At 35.4% G+C, this 27,778-nt stretch overlaps 3 protein-coding genes and 1 long non-coding RNA gene across 4 annotated transcripts; 1 reads left to right on the top strand and 3 right to left on the bottom strand.

Moving 5' to 3' along the window:
• Positions 1–1,535: 1,535 nt before the first annotated feature.
• Positions 1,536–4,785, top strand: LOC114746845 (uncharacterized). Its single transcript, XR_003740316.1, has 3 exons — positions 1,536–1,942; positions 4,570–4,572; positions 4,776–4,785. It is a non-coding gene; the product is annotated as an uncharacterized LOC114746845 (long non-coding RNA).
• A 2,735-nt stretch (positions 4,786–7,520) lies between these two features.
• LOC114746846 (ABC transporter G family member 7-like) lies at positions 7,521–13,270 on the bottom strand. Its single transcript, XM_028935132.1, has 12 exons — positions 12,906–13,270; positions 12,554–12,744; positions 12,315–12,465; positions 12,018–12,150; positions 11,456–11,657; positions 10,545–10,821; positions 10,055–10,186; positions 9,525–9,745; positions 8,822–9,034; positions 8,590–8,674; positions 7,913–8,189; positions 7,521–7,826 (listed from the first exon to the last, which is right to left on the bottom strand). Exons 1-12 carry the CDS (start codon positions 13,188–13,190, stop codon positions 7,816–7,818), a joined length of 2,178 nt encoding a protein of 725 aa, XP_028790965.1. The 5' UTR covers positions 13,191–13,270; the 3' UTR covers positions 7,521–7,815.
• A 1,569-nt stretch (positions 13,271–14,839) lies between these two features.
• Positions 14,840–17,158, bottom strand: LOC114746826 (pentatricopeptide repeat-containing protein At1g71060, mitochondrial-like). The gene has a single exon (XM_028935109.1). It carries the CDS (start codon positions 17,088–17,090, stop codon positions 15,435–15,437), a length of 1,656 nt encoding a protein of 551 aa, XP_028790942.1. The 5' UTR covers positions 17,091–17,158; the 3' UTR covers positions 14,840–15,434.
• Positions 17,159–23,126: 5,968 nt separating this feature from the next.
• Positions 23,127–27,514, bottom strand: LOC114746825 (pentatricopeptide repeat-containing protein At3g56550-like). Its single transcript, XM_028935107.1, has 2 exons — positions 27,244–27,514; positions 23,127–25,683 (listed from the first exon to the last, which is right to left on the bottom strand). Exon 2 carries the CDS (start codon positions 25,601–25,603, stop codon positions 23,846–23,848), a length of 1,758 nt encoding a protein of 585 aa, XP_028790940.1. The 5' UTR covers positions 25,604–25,683; positions 27,244–27,514; the 3' UTR covers positions 23,127–23,845.
• Between the last annotated feature and the right edge of the window lie 264 nt (positions 27,515–27,778).

Here is a 27,778-nt window from a genome sequence, read left to right on the forward strand (position 1 = left end):
AAGATATTTTTAGAAAGACAATACCTATTTATTATAATAATTAATTAACTAATTTTTTAACCTATTTAAATTAGTTAATATTTTTTAAGAATGAAATTAGTGTATATATATAGACACATATATACCTAAATGAGGTGATCAATTTAAAGGTAGAAATCAGAAAAATGACAAAAGGGCAACGGAAGGACAAACCCCACCACGTAGATAAGGGGGAAAAAAGAAGACAAGCTATCCAAATCATCCACCAAACAGCATCACGAGGATGACACTAAACCAGCTTCTTTTGGGGGAGAAAAAATGAACTAAAAAAAACAAAAAACAAAAGGGGGGGGGGAATATAACTGTAAAAATAGCTTTGTCTCAAAAATTACAAAAACTCAATTTTAGGTGAAAGCCAAACAGCCATTCAAATAAGTTGTCTATCCTTCCTTTATTTGGTTATTCCCAAGAGATATCCGGAAACTAGTTTTGGAGAGAGGAGCATTGAAGTCTTGATCTTTTAGATACTTCTCTGGTTTATTTATAAGGTATTTTCAGCATGTTTCACACAAACGAAGAAAAATCTTGAACTTCATTTATTCTCATTAAAATTTAATAAATTTCCAACTTTAACTCTATTTAATATACATTATACCTTATGTAAAACAAAATCAACACAATAACAAAATGAGGGTTAAAATTGTACATCTATATAAAAATTTCTTTCAGTGTCCTATAATAAGACCAAAAAATCTTATTTCTCTACCTTATAAATAGAACCAAAGAAGTATAATCTAAATGATTTTTGATAAGTACAGGTATTTTTTTTATTAGAGACAATCCCGTTCAAAATATTGTCGGACACTAAATGTGAGTATGAACTCAAACCTTGGTGATCAACTAGTGGTTTCTGCTAGAATTGTCCTCGTCCAGTTGTGTTGAATATTTGCCGCTGAAAGGGTATATGTTCATTTTTGTTGGGTTTTAATGTCCACTTATGATGAATTAATGGGCCCCAAACCCAATATAATTTTTCTAATATTAACAATTAAATGCTTTATATGGAGGCAAAACAAAAAAAAAAGATTAAATGCACTGTTGGGGAAAGGAAACAGATTGTCCATCACGAAAACTGTAAACTAATGGGTCCTAATTCCTATATCTAAAGGAGTGCGCGCGCACACATAAGGGAACATAGAATTTCTCTTCCGAAAAAGGTTTCCTCTCTTCAAATTTCTACTTTCTTCTTCTGTCTATACATTTGCTGTGTATGAATATTAATGATTTGCTACATGTGGGTTGAAATATATATCTTAATGGAGTCAAGTAAATCACCGTTTTGACAGTTTTTAATTCGGAGAAATTCATGAGCCTAAGTACATGAGCATTATATGAAGAAAATGATAAAATCCAGTGGATCTTATGAATACACAATTACCATATGTCAAAAGAGAAGAGAAAGAACATAAAATGTGGAATCAGCGTCTTCTATCTGTCAGCTCCTTAAAAAACTGAGAAACCCATGTGCAGCAACTACAGGTCCCAATAAAATTATTCAAGACAGAGTCCATTATATATGAGCAATGGTTTACAGAATGATTTAAAACAGAGGAGAAGAACAACAATTTGATTGATTACTTTTGATAAAATGAAACATCAATTTGTTTAGTTAATCCTCTATTTACATAGTAAAGAGAGAGAAGAACATCAACTTAATGAAACTGAGCATTACCTGATCAATCACAACAACGAATGCTCTGTATGCTGTATATATCACAAACATGTATAGATTCTGGGTACCAAAAAATTTCCCCCAGATCACCCTAGCCCTAACATAAAGCAACAAATCGGAATTCTTGCTTTCACTATATACACATAGATGGTTTCCTCAAGTCCAATGAATTAATAGAAATTAAGAAAGATGAATCCCTCCCAAAATCTGCTTACACAGCTCCACCAGATGGTACAAAAGAAAAGCCGACGAAGTAGCACACTCATGGCAAGCAAGGCAATCATCCCCAGGGCCAAGCTCGGCCTCGTGTTCATCAACTGCGTCTGCAGCACTCCCAGTGCCTCGCAAATCATGGAGTCATAGCTCGTGTAGTAACGCTTCTCCCAGTCCATCCAATCTTCCGGCGGCTCGTAGTTCTTCTCATCATCTTCATCTCATGGATTCTCTTCCTCAGAATGATCATGCTCTCGTCCACCATTCTCCCGCCAAAATTCTGATCCGCCGCTCTCTCCTCCACGCCAGGACGCTGGTTTTCCTCCGATACAGGCTCGGCCTCGAATTCGAATCAGGAACTGAGAGGAATGAGGGAGAATTTAGTCTATATCAATATTTTAACAATCAATATTAGTTTTTTAATGATTAGAGATAATATTACTATGATTTTAAATTTTTAAAGCAAATTTACACTCAACAAAACTTTTGGTGCTCAACATTCTTAATAAAAATTCATAGGATAAATCTGTATCTTAATCCATTTTTATAATGTTTTTTCTTTTTACAAAGTAACATGTTATTATTAGTATTATTTAAGTATGAGATTGCGTGTAAGTGTTTGAATTCCTTTCATTAAATAAAAATGACAAAACAATATTATCTCATGTTTTCTTGAAAGTATTTACTTTTATAAATTTTTATAAAAAATTAATATGAAATATAACCTTTTTTTGTAGATTTTTGCAACTACTATTATTTTTTAGGTCTTCTTCTCATTGAATAAAATGCACATAATTGAAAAAGTCTCCTTAATGAGGTGCTTAGGTTTATCAATATTTATCAAGGAGGGAGTCATGATTTGATTATTAAAAGGTCAAGAACTCAAGATTGAAAAGCATATATATATTTGGGACAGGAAAATATAAAACTTTTTCAGAGTAAAAACTTTCAAAATAAATTTACACATTTACCCATAAAAAATAAAGTAAAAACTAAAGTTTAATAAACAGGGGATCATAACTGATAACTCCTATCAATTCCCTTTGCCATTGATTATTAGTTCACTCCTCTCCTTGAATAAATGAGTAGAGCCGAATCCAAATCATATTTGGTTATCGTAAAAACTTGGAATATGAAATTTTAGTAAGCTATCATATAATAAATATAACAATATTTAAAATTTATATTATATTATTTGAATTTTTTTAATTTTATTTTGAAAGATTTCCTACGATGCCATTATTTTATTATTTAAATTTTAAAACTTATTATTGTTATCTCTTTAGTATTATCAATTCATGAAGCGTTTTAATCTGAAATTTTCAGGTAATTTGGATACTAAAATTTCATCATACCAAAAAACAAAAAGAATTTTATTGATATTTCTTTGCCTCATCTAAATAATACATTCATAATAAATATATTAAATTAAGATGACCCTAAACCCCAATAAAGAAGGATATATGAGAATATGTGTCTATTTTTTTATAAGTTAATTAAATATAAGTTTGAAAGAATGATGCATGACTATATAATAGTTATATTTACTACATTATCTCACGTTCTCAATTATATAACTCGCGCAAAAAGAAATTGAAATTATCCAAAATTAAAACGACGATGGTTGCAAATTATAGGTTCATGTGCGCAGGAGGAGAACATTACCCAGAACAGAGTGACGGTCTGGTGCGGGCAACTGTTGCCGACAAGGTAGGCCTTACCTGACAAAGGACGGCGCTAGACTAATAATGATATTAATCAGATCCTCTTCATCTTAACCGTACAAGCATTTAAATATACTGTTTATTTTGAATTACTCCGATCTTTAACATAAGACCCATTTAACTAATTTAATTAGATTAAAGAAGTTAGGTAAGTTAGTTAATTATAAAAAATATGACATGTTTTCCTAAAACATCATAATCATTTTCTTAATACCCCCTCTTCCTCTTTTACTTGATTATGGTTGATGAAGTATTTATAAGGATAATTTAGAGAAAACTGATAAATATGAAAATTGGTTTTATATTTAGGACCAAAATCAACTCAATAATGGGTCCTATATTAAGGATTTTGAGTGGTACTTTTTTATTTCTTTATTTAATAAAGGAATTTAACGGTTTTTTAGGTTGCTTTAAATCTATTCCAGTCAATAACCTATCTTCTGTTGGCCTAAAAACTGCGTTCTAAGTTAATTACAAATAATTTTGGCAAAAAAAAAGTTAATTACAAATAAGTTATTTTTATGAAGTATACAAGAGTGATCCATTGGAGCAATAAAAGCTAGCTCGATCATATCATAACATTTGGGATACGTTTAGTTTGTTTGACTTGATTCGACTTAACTAAGTAACATTAAGTCAACTATGTTCTCAATACTGAGAGATCTTTGTAGTCAAAAAAAATTACTGAAAATCTTCTTAAAATTTTTATTGTCGAAAGATATCTCCAATTTTTAGGCCTTTAAGGTGCAATTCATTTTAGTGATTTAATTTGAAAACATAAAATTTAAGGTTATTTCTTCAATTTGTTCTTCATTTACAAGTTCATAGCATTGCAATAACTCCCCCTGAAATCCCTTTGCACCTATTATATTCTAGTTTGGTAGTTTTCATCGTCTGTCCAATCATTTCGGATAATGCTAGATTGTATCTTTTATCTCACTGTAACTATTAGTATAGAATTAGCTGATACTTATTCCCTGTACACCATCTTTTTTTTTTTGGTTGCCCACCCAGTTCACCGGAGTTTTGTTCCGACTACATCTAGATCTGACCCGCGTCGCGTACCTGGCTGTGGTAGGTGAGTCTCTCAATAGGGATTTCTGCATACACTGAGGCTCGAACTCGAGACCTTGCTTAAGCAATACCAAGCCGCTTACCACTTAGACCAACCCCTGATCCTTGTACACTATCTTTCCTTCTTCTCTGAGAAAAGAAATTAACAACCCATGCATAGGCCTTCTACCTCTAGGCAACATTGCCCCTTCAGGCTTTTGCCTATTGCAAAAAAGTTCCCACTGCTCCCCCCTACAAGAGCCTTTGCAACTCTTCTCCAACTACATATAATTTATCTTAAATTATATTCAATATTATTCAAAACAAAAGTGATTTAGATCTAGTTATATAAAGATTAATTAAAGATATATTACATACAATTGAAAAAAAGTTACATTTGCTGAAAATAAATGAAATTTGCCCAAAAACCTGCAAATTTCAAGTAGCTTTGCGGATAAAATTTTTAATTGGAAAATTCTCAGCAATTTTCCCATAATTCTTCTGACTTGATTTTTTTTAAAGAAATAGTTGTCATTTTGAACATTTCCTTTCGGTATTCGCCAATTAAAAAAATATTTACATCCGTTTCATGTAAGAGGGCTTTTTTTTTTTTGGTTGGGGGGGGTGTGTTTACTTTTTATAGTAACATGCATATATACTATAAATATTATATAAAGAAAGAAAACACGTGCAATTGGAGCCGCCTTCCAAGTTTCTGAGAAATTAAGAAACGTCATCTACACGGACACCGCCGGAGAAAATTTCAACATTCAGTTAAACCAGCGAAGCTTCAGATTATAGTTAGGATATGGGGCGGCCACCTCCACACTCTTTTCCTTCATTTATCATCCCTCTTTCATGCCCCTACGCGTCAACCCAACACAGCACGTTATTCATTTAAACATTGGACTTTTTATGCCATGCAATGCATATAGAATCTACCAATATACCAATAAGAGTTGATCCAGTTGGTAAGGAGTCGGCTCATAAAGTATAAGGTGGTAAGTTTGAATTCCGATGCCGATATGAAGACTTTATTGGTGGGCGATATGTAAGTACCTCCATAAGCTTCTCTGAACTTAAAAGTCTGATGGGTTCTCGAGATCTAACTCACTTAGACTATATTGTTAAAAAAAAAAAGAATCTATGAATATCATCAGCCGAACTTACTGACTTATATATTGCTGCTGCCTATATATATGAAATCCTACACACACACACACACATTTATAGCACTGCTTCTTCTTCCATTGTTGAAAAAGATGGCACCATCTGCTTGTGCTTCTTCTCTTTGTTTGGGCCCAACAAGACTTTTTCCAAACAAGTTCTTCATCACTACTACCAGTAATTATGTGATGACTGCACCAAGAAGCTTCATTGCGTCTGCGTCAAACAGGGACTCTTACGGCCAACATTACGATGGGAAGCTGGTGGACGAAAGCATGATCGTTCTTCGCCTGCGAATTCAAGAGACACAGATGAAGATGAAGAAGAAGGAGAGTAGTGGAAGAGGTTGGAGGATTATGGAGTGGGAGACAAGGTACTGGGAACAGAATTATGGTTCTGATATATGTGAAGCTGTGGGGTTGTTGCAGACTGTCTTGATGGAAACAAGGCCTTGTTTGGCTCTTGCCATTCTGCTTTTGGTTCTTTTGAGCTGTTCGGTTTCAATGTCTCTCTCTGTGCTTCATTTGCTGGGGCTGACCAAGCACATCTTCATGTCCATTCATTTTTAATTATTCTATTCCGTCCTAAACATAAGACTCATTTTGTAATACAATTTAGTTTACACTGCAGAATGAGAAGAAGGTTCATTTTGAATAAAGTATTATTTGTCATTCACATAGCTAAGTCAGGTCTCAAACTTCACATCATGTTACACGGTTATAACTTCTAGAAAATATGCAAGAACCCCGCAACCGACCACGTCGCTCCAGCAATGCGGCGGCGGGGGCCTTTAAATTTATCCATTCTGCCTTCACCAATAAAAGAAGTGTATCGGTGAAAAACAATATGAAAGGAGAGGAGAAAATCTCAGAAGTGCTCTAGAAGAATTTTCTAAATTTGAAAAGTCGTTGAATAAATGAGACACACATTTAATGGAAAAGTGAAATATCTTAATTAATTTTGAATTTTTATCTGTAATAATTGCAACTATATTAATAATGGATGTGGATGCTTCATCTCTCTCCTATCCGTCGCTCACGCTCATTAAAATTATGTGATCGCCGACCAAAGCACCAAGTCTTTGTATTTTTTAAGAAAACCATAATTTTGACTTTTTAATTTTGCTTTTGAATGATACTCAAAATTAATCTTGCAAATCAATTTTATAAATACGTTACAACCAAATCTATTCTTGAAATCATAATTATAAAATCAATTTTATTTAAAATTTATTCTGCCTCTACCATTTTTATTTTCTTTTTGAGAGTTCTCCCCCTTAATTAATATTCTTTCCCTCCTAATGTTTTTCCCATCCAACTATAAATATAGGGTAAATCCAAATTCCGCGCTTTAATTTAGGGAAATAAATCACACATTACCAAATGCAATCACGTTCAATCGCAAAGAATTTGACATGAACGAAGTCAACGAACCCATTTGCAGTCGTAGGAACATACTGCGGATGGTTTATACCTACAAGGAATTCACGACCAAGCATTTGGCAGCAGATCTGATTCTCTTACATTTACTATCCAAATTTTATATCTTAATTTTATTTTATATCCACTCCTAATTATAATATCTCATTTGTAGTCTCATTTCCGGAGGTAGTATTTTAAAAATTATGCACATTTAAATGGAAGAGGGAGGGAGAATCGGAACCATGCAGATTTGTTCAAATTTGCCGTTGAAACTTGAAACCGCAGCACAGCAACAAAACGCTATGTTTTACACCTATGACAACTTGCTGCTATATTCAACACATCCTAAGTAGATCCACTATACATTCATCACATCGAATGTTGTCCCCAATGGCATTTCTAATCTGCGAAGGGTGTACCTAATCACATCATGATCAAGGCCCTGTTCTATAAGGAAACAAAGAGCTTATTGGCTTGTAAAGTCAGGACTGAGAAGGTCATCCTTTGCAAAGATCTCCCTCTTTACTTACTCAGCACCTGTACGAGATAAATCAATATATGATAGTTGAGTTGAAATCTGACAAGAACAGTACTAGTGCCCAGCAACCCAACTGACTACAAACCTTCTAAGATGAAAGGTCCAACAGGATCAGGTTGATTTGAATCAACCTGCTTCACTGGTTGATTTTCAAGTGGATGACCTTCTTGTTCAGGATTAAGCTCCTCAAGTTTTGAGTGTGATTTGTCGTGGTCGAGTGCAGATGGCTCAAGTTGCTGGTACTTAGGCTTGTTCTTCTCAAGGAGAAGGTAGGTGGTGCAGTACCAAAATAAGAGTATCTTGCTTTGTGCGACCACTGTATCCCTAATTTTGCTTCCTCCAAAGGATATGCGCTCCAGTGCCTGCGAGTAAGAGAGCGCGGATCAGGAAAGCAAGACAACAAACTAACAATCTCTATTAGAAGTGTTTTTAGACTATGCGAAAACTAGATAAACTAAGATGATTGATACAGATAAAAATATGGACACATGACTACAACAGCACAAGATATAGAGTTTAAATTCAAATTATAGTGTCGTAATCATAACGTATCAAACATGATACAGCTTTCCAAGCAATGGTACTTCATGGCAAATAACTGATTCTGTTGGATAGAATCAGTGTTGTTGATAGCTTACAATAAGCAAGATATAATTTGGGGCGGACTATTTGCAGAAACCATCCACTTTTAAGCAGTTGTATTGAATTAGCCCTTAGTTGGAAATTTTTCTTCGAAAAAAAAAAAAAAGGCTCCTTCCTCACCTGTTCTCCCGTTTGAATATCAAATGGATTATGATGTTCAAATTGAAGACCACTAAATTCATTGATGCAGAGTCCCTGAAAAGCCCTGAAAGAATACACGAACCAATTTCATCAGTGCCTAAGTAAAGGAAACCATATTCATCTTGGAGTATTCTTTAGCGCGAGAGAGCTTCCTTGTACAGGTTACATTATTGGAAAACTTTTAATTACTAAAAATTAGGATTCTGCATACCATCGAATGAGCGAAATGCGAGGAATCCAGCGGAAGATGATTGGAGTATTTTCAGGATTGACATAATAGCCTCCAAATACAATAAAAACAGTCATAAGCGAGGGGCCAACTGCCATGGCTGCTTCAGTGGTTGGAACCATTGCTCCAACAGTAAGACCCATCGCAGATGCAGCAAAAGATTCCACAGTGACTATGCCACAGAATTTCCCAAATCTGGAATGTCAAGCCTAGTCAGTAATACTTGAGATAATTTTTTTGAAAACACTTTGCACAAATCATCCCATCCAAAGGGTAAACAGAGGCAGGGACCAAGGGAGAAGGCATGTTTTTGTGGGTGTCAGGATATATTCGTCTATGCTTTTCAAGAGATAAGAGAAGCATATTATTAACATTTAAATCATTTGCATTTATAACAAATCAATAAACAATGCGACTCATTTCAAACTCTATGCTACAAACAAGACCTATATCTAGTAATCTTAGCAAAGTCATTTATCCCCTCTAAAATTCATTACAGCCCCTATAAAGGAAACATGTTATTTTGACAATCCTGTCCAGAGACCACTACAGAATTTTGCCATACATAGTGCTCTGTTTTCTCATGATATCAGAGGCAAAGAAATTTGCAATCTACAGTCAAAAAATTCAAAGAAAAAAGTGACATTGCAATTGTTGATCATAATGATTGACTTGGGTAACTGACCTCAGTAATGTAGGATGGAGACGCGCCATAGGGTACAAAACAGAACCAAACATCAGTGGAAAAGCTGCTCCAATAGGAATCTCAGCGAGCAATTTTGAAAACAGATAAGGACCCAATGAATAGGAGCCTTTTGCACGTTCTCTATCTACAATTGTCCGCTCCTTTGGAAACACCCCAACAGTCTTTGTAAGAGCAGCCATAGCTGTGTTTATTGCAGCAACCTGTGAATGCCAATCATGTGAGGAGCACGAAAAGGCAAACCTAATGCAGATTCCAGAGATACTGTAATTCTAGTGACTATCAAAATTATGGATACAATTTGTGCCTGCTCAATTTAATAGTTCGTACTCATGGTTGCCAAACTCTCTCGTAAGTTTGCAGAAGTCCCACCAAAATTTAAAGACATACACCCAATGGAATCATGTAGACTAACAGACAAAAATGCATTGAAAAATTTCAAAGTCCCTCTGCCCTGTAGATTAGCAGCCAATCAGGAAATAGGAATGAAAGAACAAAAACAACCAAACAACCTGCAGCAATCCCATTCTGTCTTGTATTGAAGTCTGAGATCTCCCCATTCTCCAGAAAACCGAACCAAAAATAACAGCTGAGGCAATTGACATCCTTGCTCGAACTTTGTTTGTTGGTCCATCACGGGAAGCCTAGTCAACCATTAGAATTTTCAAAGAAAATAAGAAACATAAGTTCCACTCTACTTACATGAGAAAGACCGAATCAATTAATTATATGCATATCTAGAATTTTGATTCATAGCCAGGTTAATCAGGGATGAAGACATGAAGAAAATAACTGATGTTGAAACCAAAGGTAAGGTGGGAGAAGAAGCAGATTTATCATAAAACAAGATGTGAAAAGGAGAATTGATACTTATGCCATCTTTCTAATCGTGTCTTGCCAAATGACATGATCAAGCCTCATTAATCTTTTATTTCAAGGCAAAAATAATCCTATGCAGGTCCTATCATGCACTTTACACAGAAAGTCAATACATAGGCAGACCTGCATCCATGCTCGCCTGAGGAGCAACCAGAACTGTTTCCACCAACCTCCTTTCTTCTTAGCTACAGTTCTCATCCCAATTCTCTTTCCATTTTTGTGAAGCACTTCTTTGGTAATTGGAGTTGCATATATTATCGTAGAAAGTCTTTCAGAAAATGACTCAACAAGACTATCAATTCTCTTCTGAGAGGAATAAACACTTTCAGTAGAACTGTAGTCAATGGATATAAGATCAGCCAAAAATTCAGCAGGATTCACATGATCAGGGCAATGGTACCTGTTACATAAACAACAGTCAACCATCCGTTCAGAACTAACTGTACAAGATGTATAGCTGTAACGCTGACTTGAACAGATAAACAATGCACTGTCAAAATATTAACAAAAAAATATTGAACAAGTCAAAGGGAGCATGTGTCTCCAAAGAAACAACACTTCTACATTTTTTTTTTTTTGCAACAACGGTTTGTATAACTCAAATAAAAAAACAATGAAAAACAAGTATTCACACTATTGCAAAATATTTTTCTCAACTTGAAGCCAAAATAGAAACATTTGCAAATTATTTTTTCCCTTACATAAGCGTAACTTCCATTAATGCTCGACCAAAAAAAAACAAGAAGACCCTCACTTTTCTCACACTGGTTTGTTACCTGAATCATGGTAATTTTAATAGTTCACTACAAGAATTGGTATAAATTCATGAAGTCAAACTAGAAAAGTGAATTATCTCAACATTATGATCAGTTTCAAGCAAAAACTCTATACAGCAAAGTGTAAAATTTAAATTTCTGACCAAATTAACTCAGACACCACATCCATAAATTATTATTATTACATTTTCTTTTCAAAAGACACCCCCCTATGAAAAATGTACGATTGAATAAAACAGAGAAGGTTAGAATGACAACCCAAGTTTTGAGAAGTATGCCAATGGTTCATCACGCGCAGGGCCAGCATAAACAAGTGAACCCTCAGTTAGCAAGACGATGTCATCAAATTTGTTATACACTGAACCTCTTGGCTGATGAATAGAACAAATTACTGTATGACCATCTTGTGCAAGGTGTTGGAGAGTTTCCACCACTTTCTCAGCCTGAAAGGCATCAAGTCCTGGAAGCACCACAAGTAAATTAGTGATGAATGAAAGAACAAAAACAAGTTATAATTTGGAGTTTAACTTCTGTTGCCAGGGAAAAAAAAAATGGAGTTTAGCTTCAGATTTTGTCAAAAGCTATGAGAATGGTTAAGCCATTTAGTCATTAACGCATAAGCTTCAGATTATTACGTTAAACATTAATTGAATGCAGCAAGGAAGCAGTGCCTACGTAGATGATGTTACAGTATACTTAATTCAAAAAAATAAAAAACATTGAGCAGTGCCCACAGGGTATTATATTAGCCACGTATTAAGCTATATTATATGCAGAACTCAGATCTGTTGCTAGGCAAATAATGGAGAGGCATACTTACCGGTAGTTGGTTCATCAGCAAATATAACAGACGGGCTTGCAAGAAGCTCACACGCCAAAGATAAGCGTTTCTTTTCACCACCACTAATTCCCCGAACTTTGGCATCACCGACAATGGTATCAGCGCAGCTGACCTTCAGAAGAAAGGGATTCAAGTTGCCAAAGCGGGTAAATATGAGTACCATAGGAGTAGAGTAGAATTATTTAAATATATGATATGAAGACAGACAGCATCCATAGTTAATAATCAGCGATCACTTTAACCCATTAAAAATTACAACATATGAGGGCATCTTACCAATCCTAGCTTGAACAAGAGATTTTTCACATATTCATCCCTCTCTTCCGCGGAAGATATGCCAGGCAGCTGGAGGTCTGTAGCAAGAGACAATGTTTCTCGCACTGTGAGCTGCGAGAAAAACAGATCCTCCTGTCTCACATAAGCAAACCTACAGCCATGACAAAAATAAGAACTCTTATCCTTAGATAAAGGAATCACAAGAAAAAGCAGGAAACAGAAGTTGCTAACAAGCCTACTTATAACTTCTCTTTGAACTAGGCCTGCCATTGAACTCCAAAAGGCCTGACAGATGCAGCCGGGGAGATGCTGCTAGCTGACCCGCAAGAACATTGAGCAATGTAGTTTTTCCAGAACCCGACGGGCCCATTATAGCTAATAATCTTCCAGGCTTCGCTTCTCCGCTCACATTTTTGAGCAAAAATCTCACCTATCAATTTAAAATTACAATTACCATTGTAAAGAATGATTTCAACTTACAAACTGTCCTCTTCATAAAATAAAACGTAATATCCGTAATTTCCAATTTCCTAACATAACAACTGAACAGAGCATTCACGAAGCGTCAGAGTAAGAAGACAGAAAACTCACAGACTTGGTGGATTTATCAGAAAGAGAGCAGGTGATGTCGCTCCACCGGATTGTGACCGGAAAAACTTTGCCCGAAACCGGACCTTCGCTCTCCCCTTCATCAATATCATCATTCGCCCCATCTCCCTGGTCCTCATTATCGGTTTCTGGGGGCAACACGGGACCGGGACCAGAGAAGAGGCGGACAAGGACGGTCACTGCCACAGCAGCGAGGACCTGGCCGAGACCGTTACCACCGAAGCCTGAAACCATTTGGCGCAACTTTTTCCCGCCAAAAGCCACCATTATGTTCTTCCAGTAATTGCTTCTCTTTTTCCTTTCGTCTCGCAGGGAACTACGTTCTCTGCTGAACCTCCTTGCTGATAACTGAAAATGCCAAAAACGGAAAAAGGAGTACAGGGAAGGACGGAAACGACATCGTTTCGTCGGAGCCTTGTTCGGCTTTTCAAGACGGCATCTAAGCTAAGCGGCCATTAAGTGACGCGTGTCGATTTCCAGATAAGATATTATGATGGGTAAAAGTGGAATTTGAGTGCCGTAAAATGCACAATTTGATGCTTTTCTTTGCTTATATTCCATATTTTGGATTTCCTTTGCCTCGATCAGGTTTTAGGAGATTGGTAATGGTTTGGCGTTATGAACTGAAGATCGATCCTCAAATGGCTTAAGTGATGGATCTCTAATTAGTTTTAATTTGAATTATCAAATTCTGACTTAAAGGTTCAAAATTACACTAAAAATATAATACTACCTCCAATTTTTGATATACGAGTTCATTTTACTTTTATTTTAATTTAAATATAAAAACCCAATTTATTTTATTATTTATATTTATTTATTTTTTTAAGTAGTCCTTATAATAAGAGATAATTAATATACAAATCCTTATAGTTTTGACCTATTTGTAATCAGGTCCTTATGATTTCTTTTTCTTTTTATTAAGTCTTTATAATTTCATATGTTTTTAATCATGTTCTTATAATTTTTTTCTTTTTATCAGATCCTTATTGTTTTATCTTTTTTTAATTAGGTCTTTATAATTTTTATTCTTTATTTTATAAATAATAAATTATTATAATAATCTTATATTAATATTTTTTTAAAATTTTTAGTTAAAAGTATATATTATTTATTTTTCAATTTTCATTTTTATTACTATAAAATTCAAATTATAGTAGTAAAATTTTCTAAAATTAGAATATAATTATAAATAATTTATAGTTAAGTATAATTGATTATTCCGATTAATTATTAATTACTAGATGATTATATTAATTATTTAATCTAATTATCTAATTATTAATTTAAAAATAAAATCAAGTTTAAAGAATAAAGTTAATAAATAATTTTTTTAAAACTAAAAAAAACTAATTAAAAAATAAGTGAAATTATAAGAACTTGATAAAAAAAATAAAGAGACATAATTAAATACACGTGTAAGTAAAAGAATCTGATAAGAAGAAAATTTTTTTATAGAAACCTAATTAAAAATCATATGAAACTATAAGGACCTGGAGATTAATTATTCCTTATAATAATAGTAGTTCTATCCAATATATTTTATTAGCAATAATATTTTAACAGAAACATATATTTATTACACATAACCAATTTAACTAATTTTTTTTAATCTATTCAAATTAGTCAATTAGCTCTTATATTAAGAATCGAAAGTAATACTATCTCTGGTTCTAAATATAAGATTTAATTGACTAATTTGAATAGATTAAGAAAATAAGTTAAATTAGCTATTTGTAATAAATATGTGTTGTGTTTTCTAAAATATTCCTAATAATCAAATTTGTTTGTTAGAACTATCATTATTAGAATGATTATTTGGGAAAAAAATGAATAAATATGAGAGACAAAATGGATTAGGATCTTATATTTAGGATCAAAACAAAAATTAAATAAGATCTTCTATTAAGAACTAACGGAGAAGAGATTTTGCCAACCAGTCCGTGTGCAGGAGCTGACTTCACTGCTATAAGTCAGATCTGAACATGCCAATCAGCCTCTAATTTCATTTATCAGCCGCCGGAAAGGGTCTTACTGAACTATAGTCCCTACCGATTTGCCATATATCTACCGAAGATATCAATGGAGATCAGAGCCTTTATGGAACCTTCATTCCATGCAGAATGCAAACAGTGATAATAACCCGCAGTTCAGCTGTTGTCAACAGAAGAGAAACCACAAAAGCTGATATTTTCCGGAGAAAACATGTAATGCAATGGTGATTGGAGATGGGAAACAATGGAAGAGAACTCATCTCTAGGGTGACCAACTTGGAGGTTAGAACGGCTGAAGTATTCAGTGGAAAGGCAAATGTAAGAGAAGGGTCAGTTGTTTGGCAAGATACAACGGATCAAATTTCCGAAAAGCTTCTTCCTTTGGCCCTCCTCAGAGGCCGCCCACCTAGGCAATGATCCTTAGTGGATCACACACCAAAAATAGCTCAATGACTGGTACAGATGGATGAGATGACCTTAGGCGTCCCTTGGGATTCTTGTGATGTATATTCCAGCGTCATCCAATGATAGGAGTTTTCCTAATTTTATCAATCTGTTGAGACAATAGTTTAGCTGTATTCTCCCTGCCTCCATCAAGAAGAGCGTGTTTCAAGTTACTAAACATTGGGCCAGGAGGTCGAATGCCTACATCCAACATCTCTTGAAAGTATCTGCAAGCGTCGTCTAATCTGTTTTCAAGGCATAATGCATTGATTAAGGTGGAAAACATATGCATTCCGGGAAGAATACCCTTAATCTTCATCTGATCCCAAACTCTGATTGCCATATCAACTCGTTCTTCATTACAAAACATCCTCACTACGATCTCGTAAGTGCTCACAGTAGGCTCACAACTGGAGTCACTACTCATTCTCTGGAAAACTAAGAAAGCTTCCTTTGTTTTTCGAGCCTTTATCAAGTGATGTAGAATTATGTCAAATGTTCGAGAATTTGGACCAACCCCACATTTTTTCATTTCATCAATCATCCTGTATGCCTCATACATCTTCATTGACCAGCAATAAGCCCCAACGACAGCATTATAGGTTGGTACTTCTGGGGCAAAACCACTAGCCTTGAATTTTTCAAAAAAATTGAGAGCCTCATCCAATCTCTTATCAGAACCCAACCCATTAATCAAAGTACAGAATATATGGGGAGTAGGCCTCAAATTTTTGGCTTCCAACTCATGATAGAACTCAATAGCTGCATCATATTTTCTAGCCTTACAATATGCACTGATGATAATGCCATAGCTAACAATATCTGGCTCAAAACCTTCATCCTTCATCTCCCGATAGACCTCATTGAGCCTCAGCAAATTTTGTTGCTGACCCCACCCTTCTAGCAATATTGTGTAGGACTTGACATCAGGTGCAAACCTTTTTTTCTTCATTTTGTCAAATAACTCTTGCGCTTTCTCAATACACCTTGACTTGCTCAAAACATCAATCAATCTATTAAAATCTGAAACTTCCAGCTTCATCCCAAACTGCTCCATCTTCTCAAATGTCTCCACTGCTTCTTTGGCTTTTCTAGCCCTTGCATATCTCCGTGCAACCAATGCAAAAGTGTCTTTAGTCAACAACTTTTTATGTTTCATGTCATTAACCATATTCCATACCATCTTGAATTGTTTAATCTTACCCAATGCCTCAATCAAAGCGTTGTAGCTCTCTGTACTGTATTTGAACCCTTTTTGCTTCTCTGCCCAACGAAAGAACAATAGTGCAAGAATACCAGCATTGCTTAGCTTCTTTAAGACCTCAACTACCAGTTCTGGTGAAACCTCCACTGAAATATTACTGAGAGACTCCTCAACACTAGAACTAGGTCTGCTTGATAAAATTTTACATATCGATTCAGCTGTGAGACCTTTAACATTATCTGGGTTCATGTCTTTGGCTTCAGAAAATGCTTCTCCTTGCATTATGCTATCACTAATGGACGTGTGGTAGCCCAGAGAAGGATGATTTCTTACAGATCCAAATGTGTTTTGCTCCAGGGGTTTCACATATTGATAGAAAATTGAACTTCCTACAGAAACTAGGGAACTAGGAATGGATGGAATAGAACAACAGTGAGAACTAGAAGCAGGGAAAAGATTTGGAGAGTTGACGAAGCTGGTAATGGTGAATCTTCTGGATACTCGTGCTAGCTGGATGAGGCCCATTTGAGAGGAGTTGCAGATTGACCCACTTGCTCCAGAGTTCAAGCTATGCTACAATCTTGCACATCAAAGCTGCAGCAAATGAAAACAAGAATGTAGAGACCAGGTTAATTTGATTTAATAAACGGAAGTGAGCAAAATCATGTGAAACCCATCCATGCTTCCATTTCCCCCACTCCCAATAGACTTGTACACAATTATGCCACCAATTTCATTTAAATGTAGGTGTAAGAAGTATCAAGTACTAGTTAACAAATCATATACCAACCCTAAGATCCAAATGGAAGACCATAACGAAACAATTCATGGAAGATAGAATGGCAATGGTAATAAGTTAAAAACAGGAAAGATGTGAACAAAGTGTCTTCATTTTGCTCTCAAGAAGAACCATCAAGAAAGGACGAAAAGAACTATCTGAAAGCAATGATTTGTGCAATTCATAATTGGGGGAGAAACAAAAAGTCTGGGAAGAAAAAGGATAAAAACAACTTTTAACGGTTTTGTATGTTGCATTCCCAACGTCATTACTAAAACTTCCGTAGATTTCACCAAACAGAAGAGGAATAAGATACAGGAAGGCTCCAACTCAACTACTTCCTCCTCATTTCCCAGGTTCAGTTTTTAGGTTCTGCTGATGTTTTGATGTAGAGCACCCAAAAATCGCGAATTTGAGCTATACATCGGAAAGTTACGCCATCAAAACTCACTATTGCCAATGGCGAATCCGGAAGTTCAATTATTACAAGATGAAAAAACAATTGGATTGTCGTGTTATACTGAGGAGTCACGGCATCGAAGTACCAGGATAAAGGACGAGAGAAACACGCAAAAACATGTTCTCGCACACTGAGGAGACGGAACCCTGGGGATTAGGGGCTAGCAGTGGCTCCTTGTAAAGGGAAGACTGAAAGAGTAGCGTCGACGTGAGGGGGTGGGCGCGCGCGAGGCCAAGAGCTGGATGGGCGTGTCCGCGTGGGCGTTGTTCCAGTCCAGAATCGATAATGGTTGGGACATAGAAGAGAGAGAGAAGCATCACGATGGCATATTGGTAAAATCACTCAATTCCAGAATCTTTGAATTGGGTTGATTGGCCTTTTGGGGTTTTGGCCCATGAAATATTAGGCTTAGGATTTTACCATCCCTTTCACTATATATTTCACTTACCCCACAACTTTCACCCGGCCGCTGGCTCCTCAGTTATCACACGGCATTTTGCCATTTTCAGAGTCTCACGTCTTCTCCTTTCCTTCAGATCTCTGATCCATTCCTATCTTCTTAATCAAGGAAATCACAGCCGAGAATCGGGATCCAACCCTAGAAAAGCCGTATCTCTACTGTGTTTCCTTGGTTAAGGAGATATACTGGATCATCCATTGTCATCCTCAACGACAACTCGTTGATCCCTATTCATCAGATTTGCTTGGTTTTCGGTTTCATCTGTTGTTACTTTCTGCAGAAATAGAGTTCTTATAAGAACATCAAATCATTGCATGAACCTAGCTTTCCACTCTTTCTCTTCTAATCGTTGCAAAGAGAGAGAGGTCCGATGATGAGATCAGACTCGTCTTCTGAGCCGGGATACTGAGGTTGTGTTTGGGTGACACCCCCAAACCATTAGGTTTGGGAATAAATCATCCAAACACTTACTCAGAAACCAAAACAAAACTATCCCAAAACCATTGCTTTAGAAAAAATAAATTTTTTTGTTTTTGAAGAAAAAAGAGAGAGTGTGAGAGCCTAAAGAATATATATCTTGTTATTTTTTTTATAAACATATTTAATCTTATATTTTATAAATATATATAAATTATTTATTAATTATATTATCTTATGTATTATTAACTATATTAATAAAAAATATATTATTAACAATTTTATTTCTTCAAATTAAAATATATCATAAAATTTATTTTTTTATAATTATTATATTAACTTATGTCTTTTTTTTTACTTTGTATATATAAAAAGTGCTTCTGATAACAATTATTCAAACACTCTTACTTCTCAAAATCATTTTTTTATAAAATCTATTCTTTCTAAAATCTATTCTCCAGAATTACTTTTCTAAATCATGATTTGGTTTCATCCAAAAACAGCCTGACTCTGTCACATTGAAACGGGTTCCAGATATGTCCCATTCCCATATCTATTTATTCGTTTGCGATAGATACTGTCTTTTTTCAATGGGTTTGGCATCTGAGTTATTGACTTCGAATAGAAGAGCCTGAAATAGCTGGGTTCTTAGAACCATCGATCTCGAGGGATAAATATCGACAGCTTCCTTAGAAGCACAAAGGAATGGAATGAAAATATTTAACACTGTCAAGCTCTTGCTAAGTAATCAGTTTCCAATTAACAATTAACAGATCTTACAATAGCAAAAAATTAACGAATACTCAATCACAAGGTGAAGTCCCACTGTAGGTAGCCGCGTGATGGGTGTCGGAGTTGACAATCACGCCGACATCGGAGAACACAAAGGAGGGGATCGATGGTTTGTATTTCTAATTCTTTCGGTTTCCAGGCTTCTTGGTTCAAGATTCCTGCTATCCTCGGGGGTATTGAAATATTAAAAAAATGATTTATTATTTCAGGATATATTATTCTTATGTAAATTAAAATTTAACTGATAAACAACTTGTGACAATACCTCATTTTACAACAAATAAATATCAGTGAATCAAGTTAAAGCGGACATTGCTGAATGCTAATAGACAGCATGCCAAGTTCAGCAACCATGCAATTTCAACGAGTTGAAGGAGAAACAAAAAGTTCTGACCTAGATGATAACAATTTTGCTGCGAAATCTAAAGCAGCATACCTCAGGTCATATACAATCCGCATTAGGTGTTTATTGAGATCATCTGACAAACAACAAGTTTGTTTGGAATGACTTATAGTAGCTTTTCAAACGTGATTTATGAAATACAAAATAAGTATATGAGAGGAGTTTTATCTCAAGTTGCGTGAAAATATTTATAAGCACTTTTATAACGTTGATTCAAACAAAACCAACATCATCCTAGTCTTTTCTGTTCAACATTTTCAATTTCTCTCCATCCCACTTGAACACTTACCACCGTCTCCTCATTCCTCCTTGTGTCTTCGTAGCCTTTTGGCTCTTTTAATTTTTTTTTAATTTTAAATCTCTTTATCAGTGACAAAATTAAACATTGCAATTAAGGGTTGAATCAAGCAAATTTTTTTAAAAGTAAAATCAAAGATTTAAATGTATTAAACAAAAATAAAAGGACCAAGCTGGGAAGACGGTGCTTGTTGCTCTGGTAGGATGGAGGAAAAAATTGGAAATGTTGAAGGGAAAATTACAATAGAATCCTACTTAAGAGAATTAAATACAAAAAAATCTTTTGAAATTATTAAATTATTCTGAAGTTTTAAAAGACTTCAAGAGAATTTATTTTTTTAATTATCAAATTATCTTTTTTTAAGGTACTTGCTATGAAAGTTATTAATTATTACATTTTAAATTGTCAATAACTGTTCTTTCAGTTGTCATTACAAACGTTAAAACATAAAAATAATTTGATAATTAAATGAATAAAATTTTTTACAATGAGGTCTCTTAAGACTTTAAAATAAATTGATAATTTAAAAGAATTTTTTGCATTTAATTTTCCTGTGTGGGATTTTATTATAATTTTGCCAATGTTGAACGTGGTATGATAGATCCCAGGTCACACTCTAACCACTTTTTGTTGTTGTTGGGACTGAAGTACTCTAACCCCTTTATTTGGAAGGCTTTGGCCTGCATTTAGGGTTCAAGAAGACCAGCTCATGCTTTTTCTTAAAATTCACCTCAATTCCTCTAGAAGCGGGATCCTGTCCCGTTGCTCTTGCTATCCCAGTCCTGGTTGAGACAGTCCCATTTTCCTTTTGCTTTTTTTTTTTAAGACATTTTTGGCTTACAGTTGGGTTATTACAATGGATTTTTATTTTTTTTCCCCTCTCTATTTCTAGTTCTTTGGGCTTTTGCCTTTTGAAAGCACCTTTTTATTTCATTTTATTTTAATTTTTTTGGGCTTAACAATCCTAAACAAAAACCCAAATAATAATAATTGGTAACACAATAACTCCAAAATTCATTTTCACCATTCCAAAAATCATAAGCAATTATAAGAGCTCTAAATAAAAGGGTGTTTGGATGAAAACCAAACCATGGTTTTAAAAGTGCTTTTACGGTATACGAGACAAATATGTAAAAGAGTTTGCCTCGTTTTGCGGAAAAGTGCTTTTGATAAGCATTTCTGGGTGCTTCCAAACACCCCCTAAATAATAGCCATTCAACTACATATGTGCTAAAAGCTACAAATATAAACATTTTATATTACACATACCTAAACATTGTGTTTTTAACATTTAATAATTATAAGATAAAAAATAAAAAAAAATATTACTGCCACGATGAGACCGAAACAAGAAGATCTCGTCCCATGTCCCGTCTGTCCTAGTCTTATTTTTTGTCCTATTCTGGTTTGTCCCGTTCCAAAAAACTTCAAGATGAGTCCGTCCCATCCCAATATGATCAAAGACTGGGACAAGCTAGCCAGGACGGGACTATTTTGAACACCCTATCCAGAAGCATCCAAAGCAAAAAAGAAATTGCTCCAGTGCTTCCTTCTTACTAATATGCAAGTGAATGTTGCATCAGCCATAGGATAAATGAAAAGAGGGGTCTGCTATGTCACTGAATTAGAAAAAAAATCATGATCTTTTATTTTACACACACACACACACACAAAGCTAAGAAGGAGAGGAAAAAAATACAAAAGAATTCAAAAGGAGGGTTAATATGGTACTCTTCCTATCAAAATAGGACCTATTGGGAAGTCGATGTTAGTCTTGTATGTAATACATATTTAACATATTTATCAATTTTTTTGTCAAATCCACCATATTGATATTCTCTTAACAATAATTAAATAAGAGAAGAAGGGAAAGAATTAATGAAAATGCTCAGTGTGTTTTAGGGGAAAAAAAACATCATATTTAATAATTTAATTAATATTCTTAATATATCCAAATTGGTTAATTAAGTTTGACATTAAAAACCAGAAGAATATTTAGCTTACCAATTAAAAAGGTTAACTACATAGCCTAATGATCTCTGCTGTGATGTTCACACTTCACATAAAGTGGATTGGTTGGGCTTAAAGAATATACTCCTCCAATATATTTCAGACATACTAATAAAAATCTTAAATTGTATTAATTTTTTTTTAAAATATAACAACTAAGGACAAAATAGTACATTCATATTAAAAATTTAATGAGATCACTTATAAATAGGACCAAGAAAAAACCTTCTCTCTCTCCCTAGGACTAGAAGAGTACTTCCAAGTAAAACTCCACCAAGGACAGGGATAGCAATGAGGCAACCTGATCAATGATGGTTGGATTACATCAAAAGGTGCTAAGTACTCACAGAACACCATTATCTGTTTGATTTCATATTCTTCCTTCAGCTATTTGGTTTAGAGTGTTAGGGTATGTTTGGCTCAATGAGAGGAAGGGGAGGGGAGGGATTTTAATGGAGGGAAGGGGAGGGGAGGGGAGTGGAAGGATTTTAATATCACCTTGTTTGGATTTATAAAAAAAGAGGGGAGGGGAGGGAAAAATATTTTAATATGGACAATTTTGCTCTTATTTTATTTAAGGCGTGGGCATAATAGTCACAACATGACAAAATATAAACATAATGGTCACAACATGACAAAATATGAACATAATGGTCATAATATGACAAAATATTGCCTTTTCCCTCCAAATCCTCCCAATTTTGGAGGGGAGGTTGAGGAGGGGAGGGGAGGGGAAATTTTAAAAAATTTTCCCTCCCCTCCTAAAATTTGTGTGTTGCCAAACAAGGGAAAATGATTAAAATCCTTCCCCTCCCCCCCCTCCCTTTCAAATCCCTCATACCAAACACACCCTTAAAGTGAGTGGGACAGATGTAATAGGTAGCAATGTAATGAGAGAATGACTAAAACTTCAGAATAAGAGGAGAAACACACGGAGAGAGAGTAAGAAATCACCAATGAAATAACTAACCAATTGTGCAGATATAGTAAAATGCATTTCAATATACATTTTGTGATATCACCATTCATGCATATATAAAGGAAACACAAATGAGTATTCATAGTTATAACCTGGCTCTAAAGTCACAAGACCCTCGGATTCAAAAGCAAGAAATCAAGCTCCAGGGTCTCCAGTACCTAGTTTGATTCGATAGTAGCTGTTCTGAGGATGAACCTGTTAGTGGATTTTTCCAGAGGTGCGAGTTCAACCTCCAAGAGTGCTCCTTTGACTTCTAGTGAGGGTGATAATCAGAAAGTAGCCTCCTCCAGTATGATGACCTTCGATAATTTGGCTACTTCTGAGCATGGATCACCAAAACAAACATCACTTCATCCAATCCCAGAGGCAGCCTAATATAGGTCCTAACATGAAGTTACAAGCTCAACCACCAAGGGACAACCTTCCCGTCCAAAGTAAAACTAGCTAAACATGGGAATGATTCTCATAATAAGACACTTTATAGTCTCCTTCGAACAAGAATCAAATGTGGAAGTTATAAGCCTGTCAGAATCTTGGGTTCTATCATAGTAATCACTAAAATAATCAATAGTACGAAGGATAATGATTCGTGCAAAGCTGAAGTTCAGCATCTCAGTAATTATAAAACCATGTCATAAAAGTGGAGAAAATAATTAAGAGGCTTTGAAGATAAATATGACTTTTCACCAATAGTCTCCACATGAACATGATCCATTACTGAAGTGATGAAACCTGACTCTATCCCTAACAATAATTTCCCGATCAAATGCTTTAGAAATATATTTTATAAACGTATGACAATCATTACAAACCCTCAAATTCTTCATTATTCGTAAACATGATTTGGCTGGTGTTTTTATCAACCCAAAGGCAATTGCCAATTTCTCACTATGTTTAGAACTTGAACTCCCCAAACTCACTTCAGTACTAAATAAAGGATATGTGTCCATAACCTCTTCCTCTTGTACATAGCCAAATAAGGCAGCCTGATGAATAATTTCCTCTAGTTTGGCATAAATGTTGTCAGACTCAGGGTGTGAATTATCATTCACAAGAAACTTGTAAATTTGATCTTCAACCTCAATCCAGCTCCAGGCCACGGTGGTCTTTATTCCTTGGCTTTGCATAAGTTTTCTCATCCGTGCAATCCCTTCTGTATCCTTAGCTCCAGCGTATAATGTGGCCATTAGCAGATAATCACCAGCATTTGACATCCCAACTCGGACCAGATTGTTCATGGCAATTTCGCCAATCATCACATTTCTATGAATTTTGCAAGAGCTGAGTAATGTGCGCCAAAGCACTGGAGCATCAAAGAAAGAAGATTTTATAAGCTTAAGTGCCTCATCAAGTTTTCCCGCTCGTCCAAAAAGATCCACCATGCAACCGTAATGCTTGACTTCGGGTTTCAGCTTGAAGTCAGAGCTCATCAAGTGGAAATATTGAATACCCTCCTGGACTAAACCCTGGTGACTACATCCAGATAATAAACCAAGAAATGTGATAGAGTTCGGCTGGACTCCAGCCATCAACATCTGCTTAAAAAGTGATATTGCTTTATCTCCATGACCATGAACTCCATAGCCAACAATCATCGAGTTCCAAGTAAACACATCCTTCTTCTTCATCTTGTTGAAGATAGAAAGTGCATTGTCTAAGCTTCCACATTTTGCGTACATATCAATAAGAGCGTTGGCAACATAAATGTCATACATAAAACCCTTTTTACGAGCAATTTTGTGCATTTGAATCCCAACATTTAAAGCTCCAATATGAGCACATGATGCAGCCAAGCCAACAAGTGTAAACCCATCCAAGCCAACATTTTTTTCCCGCATTTGATTGTACAATGTCAAAGCATCTTGATGAAAACCTGCTTGAGAATAGCACGATATCATACAATTCCAAGAAACCAAATCTCTGTCAGACATATCATCAAAAACTCTTTGTGCCCCCTCAATCAATTCATTAACTGCGTATGATCTCATCAGATTAGTACAAACAACAATATCTCTCTCATACCCTCGTCGGATTATAGATCCATGAACTTCTCTACATTTCTTTTCATCCTTAATCTTCTCACAAGCCTTGAGAACAAATGAGAAAATATAGCCGTTAGGTTGAGAAACTGAAGCAGAAATCATGGCGTTGTAGTAAAGAAGTGCTTGGTGAGGTGACGAGCCCTGTGCAAAGCCTCTGATAATGGAGTTCCATGCTTCAGTTGAAGGGTTGTCCATATGATGGAACAGATGTTGAGCATAAGACATGGAACCTGCGACTGAGACAGCACAGAAGTTCAAGAGTCTGTTGGAAATAGTAACATGGTGTTGGAGTCCACTAATGATGACATGGGCATGGATCTTTTTAAGCCTTTTGATGTTATTGCATCCTTGTAAGATGGTAAGGATTGTGCTTGGTTTTGGGCCAAGACATTTCAGCATATTGTAGTCAAGACCCAGTTGCTGCAATCATAGAAAATCTTCATACTTCATTAAATAACGCAGCCAATTTTGATTTTCAACTGCATTCAGCAAGACAATGCAATTAATAACGACAGAGCGCGCGCGTGCCCTAAACTGAATTAATATCTCATCTCAGAAAAGATAATAAAAGATGATATCCTAGTTTTTTCCATTAGTAAATATACATTTCAAAGGTTTTCAATTATATATAAGAAAATAACAATATCATAAGAGTAGAATCCCGATAAGCATCGAATAAATCAATGCCACATTAAGCAAATCAGTAACATTAATTACTGGATAAATAGGTTCAAGTAAATGCTAAAAGATTTCCGCCAAATTATTAACAAAGCATGACATTTAAAAATGACATTGACCCTAAGCAAGCAACATTCAACATAAAAATTGACAGCCCAAATATTCAATTTTTATTCTGAAGGGTCTAGGAAGAGAGTTGGATGATAGGGAGACTGTGGAGTAGTTCTTATATGGTAGTTTTGCGCACTTGTAGGCAGCATACAAGTACTTCCCTCATAATGAGTGGGTTTTGGAAATTCTATAGTTCAGTTACATATTGATTTGAAACGCAGACAGAATCCGAGAGAAAAGTGGTGTGAAATTCGGGACAGGCTAGCATCTTAAATAGATAGAAATTTTTTACACAGATGGTTTTTCTTGTGTTCCAACTCAAATTTTTTTGAAAAAAAATTACTTGTCAAAACCGAACAAACAAACAAAAGAAAAGGGCATGTATATCATGGCAAAAATAGAGAGAAATTTATCGGTCATGACAGAGACAGTTGGGGATAGACATGGTCAAAGGAATGGTATTAAAAGGTTACATTTCCCAAGCTCTATGAACCCCTTGAACTATCAGCTCACAAATTCTAAAATTTGCTATTATAACCAGCAATCGTTCAATTCAATCACAAGAAGAGCACACAATATACAAATAGTTAGAATACGAATATGCTAACAGTGCGCTGCTAAGTTCAAAGCACTCTGTAAGTTGCATTCAGAACCCATCATTCTGCAAACATCTCTCCTTAAGACTGGAAAAGAGAAATGCATCATTATACTCCCACAGTACACGGGAACAATGATGGCGTTGCAAATGAGGATACAGGGCGTGTGCTGAAGAAAACAGAATAACGCTTGACTGTAAAAGGGTAGCTCGAAGAATGGACAACAGTCAAGACGGAAGCGGGGCGCTCTTCCGCTGAGGAAAACGTAAATGAATGGCATTGTGAGTGTTGGCCGGACATGCCACCGTTCTCATTCGAGAGATATAAGAAGCTAAGCTCTGGTTTGACAAGTCAGGTTTTATCTTCAGGCCAAAGAAAATATAGTCAGTCCAAAGCCTAACATCACCATTTAAACAACCTGAAATTTTATGCAGTCTTTTAACACTGGACCTTACAACTCAATCTTGCTCTGAAAAGATCAAACATTAAGAATATAGTGTTTTAACAGCATTTCGAACCAGAAACAATTTAATCGGAACTAATACACAAGAATCATATACAACCTGAAATTCTGAGCAGCCATTTGAAACCAACAACATTTTTCACAGGGACACGCGAAGACAATAGACGAAGCAGAAAGGCGGGAAAGCTTACCCGAGGCCAAACACGAGCTCAAATCTGCCAGAATCCAACAACAGAGGCGTGCACGAAGCTTACCCGAACACGAAGCATACAGCACACACGAAGAACAGAAAGCAACGCGCAGACTGGAGAGATGAAAGGAGCAGACCGAGGCCGTGCGGTGAAGACTGGAGAGGACGAGCGGTGCTGCGGCGGCGACTACTTAGAGCTCAGGCAAGGCGGAGAGAGAGCGCGAACGAGTATGGACTCTGGAGGCTAGTAGCCGAGACGGCAATGCGCTGTAAACGTGCCGAGAGACGGCCGGAAACCTTGGACTACCGTCAGCTGAAATGGGAAAACAGTTTAAATGTTAGTAATTAATAAACTTAGTTAAATATATTATAAAAATTTTTTCACAAATTATTAAAATTATTTTTTAATTGGTAAAATAGTTTTTTTCGGAGAACGATATGATAAAAAAAACATTGATTATGCTAAGAATATTAAAAATGATTTTTTTTTTAAAAAAGAGACATGAATATTTTATTAATTTTTGTAACAGTTTTCT

The sequence above is a fragment of the Neltuma alba genome, unplaced genomic scaffold (assembly GCF_004799145.2).
Source record: "Neltuma alba isolate B1F8T4 unplaced genomic scaffold, ASM479914v2 tig00005117_pilon, whole genome shotgun sequence".
NCBI classification, from domain to species: domain Eukaryota; kingdom Viridiplantae; phylum Streptophyta; class Magnoliopsida; order Fabales; family Fabaceae; genus Neltuma; species Neltuma alba.

Bases quoted from the DNA above. Each gene is read 5' to 3' on its own strand.
- LOC114746846 (XM_028935132.1), bottom strand. From the start codon at position 13,190: ATGGTGGCTTTTGGCGGGAAAAAGTTGCGCCAAATGGTTTCAGGCTTC. The intron at 9,746-10,054 runs GTTGTTTGGTTG...TGGCATTCACAG, and splicing joins ACAGAATGGGATTGCTGCAG to GTTGCTGCAATAAACACAGC. The intron at 8,190-8,589 runs GTGAGGAAGGAG...TCTTACTCGCAG, and splicing joins ATATTCAAACGGGAGAACAG to GCACTGGAGCGCATATCCTT.
- LOC114746825 (XM_028935107.1), bottom strand. From the start codon at position 25,603: ATGCTGAAATGTCTTGGCCCAAAACCAAGCACAATCCTTACCATCTTA.
- LOC114746826 (XM_028935109.1), bottom strand. From the start codon at position 17,090: ATGGGCCTCATCCAGCTAGCACGAGTATCCAGAAGATTCACCATTACC.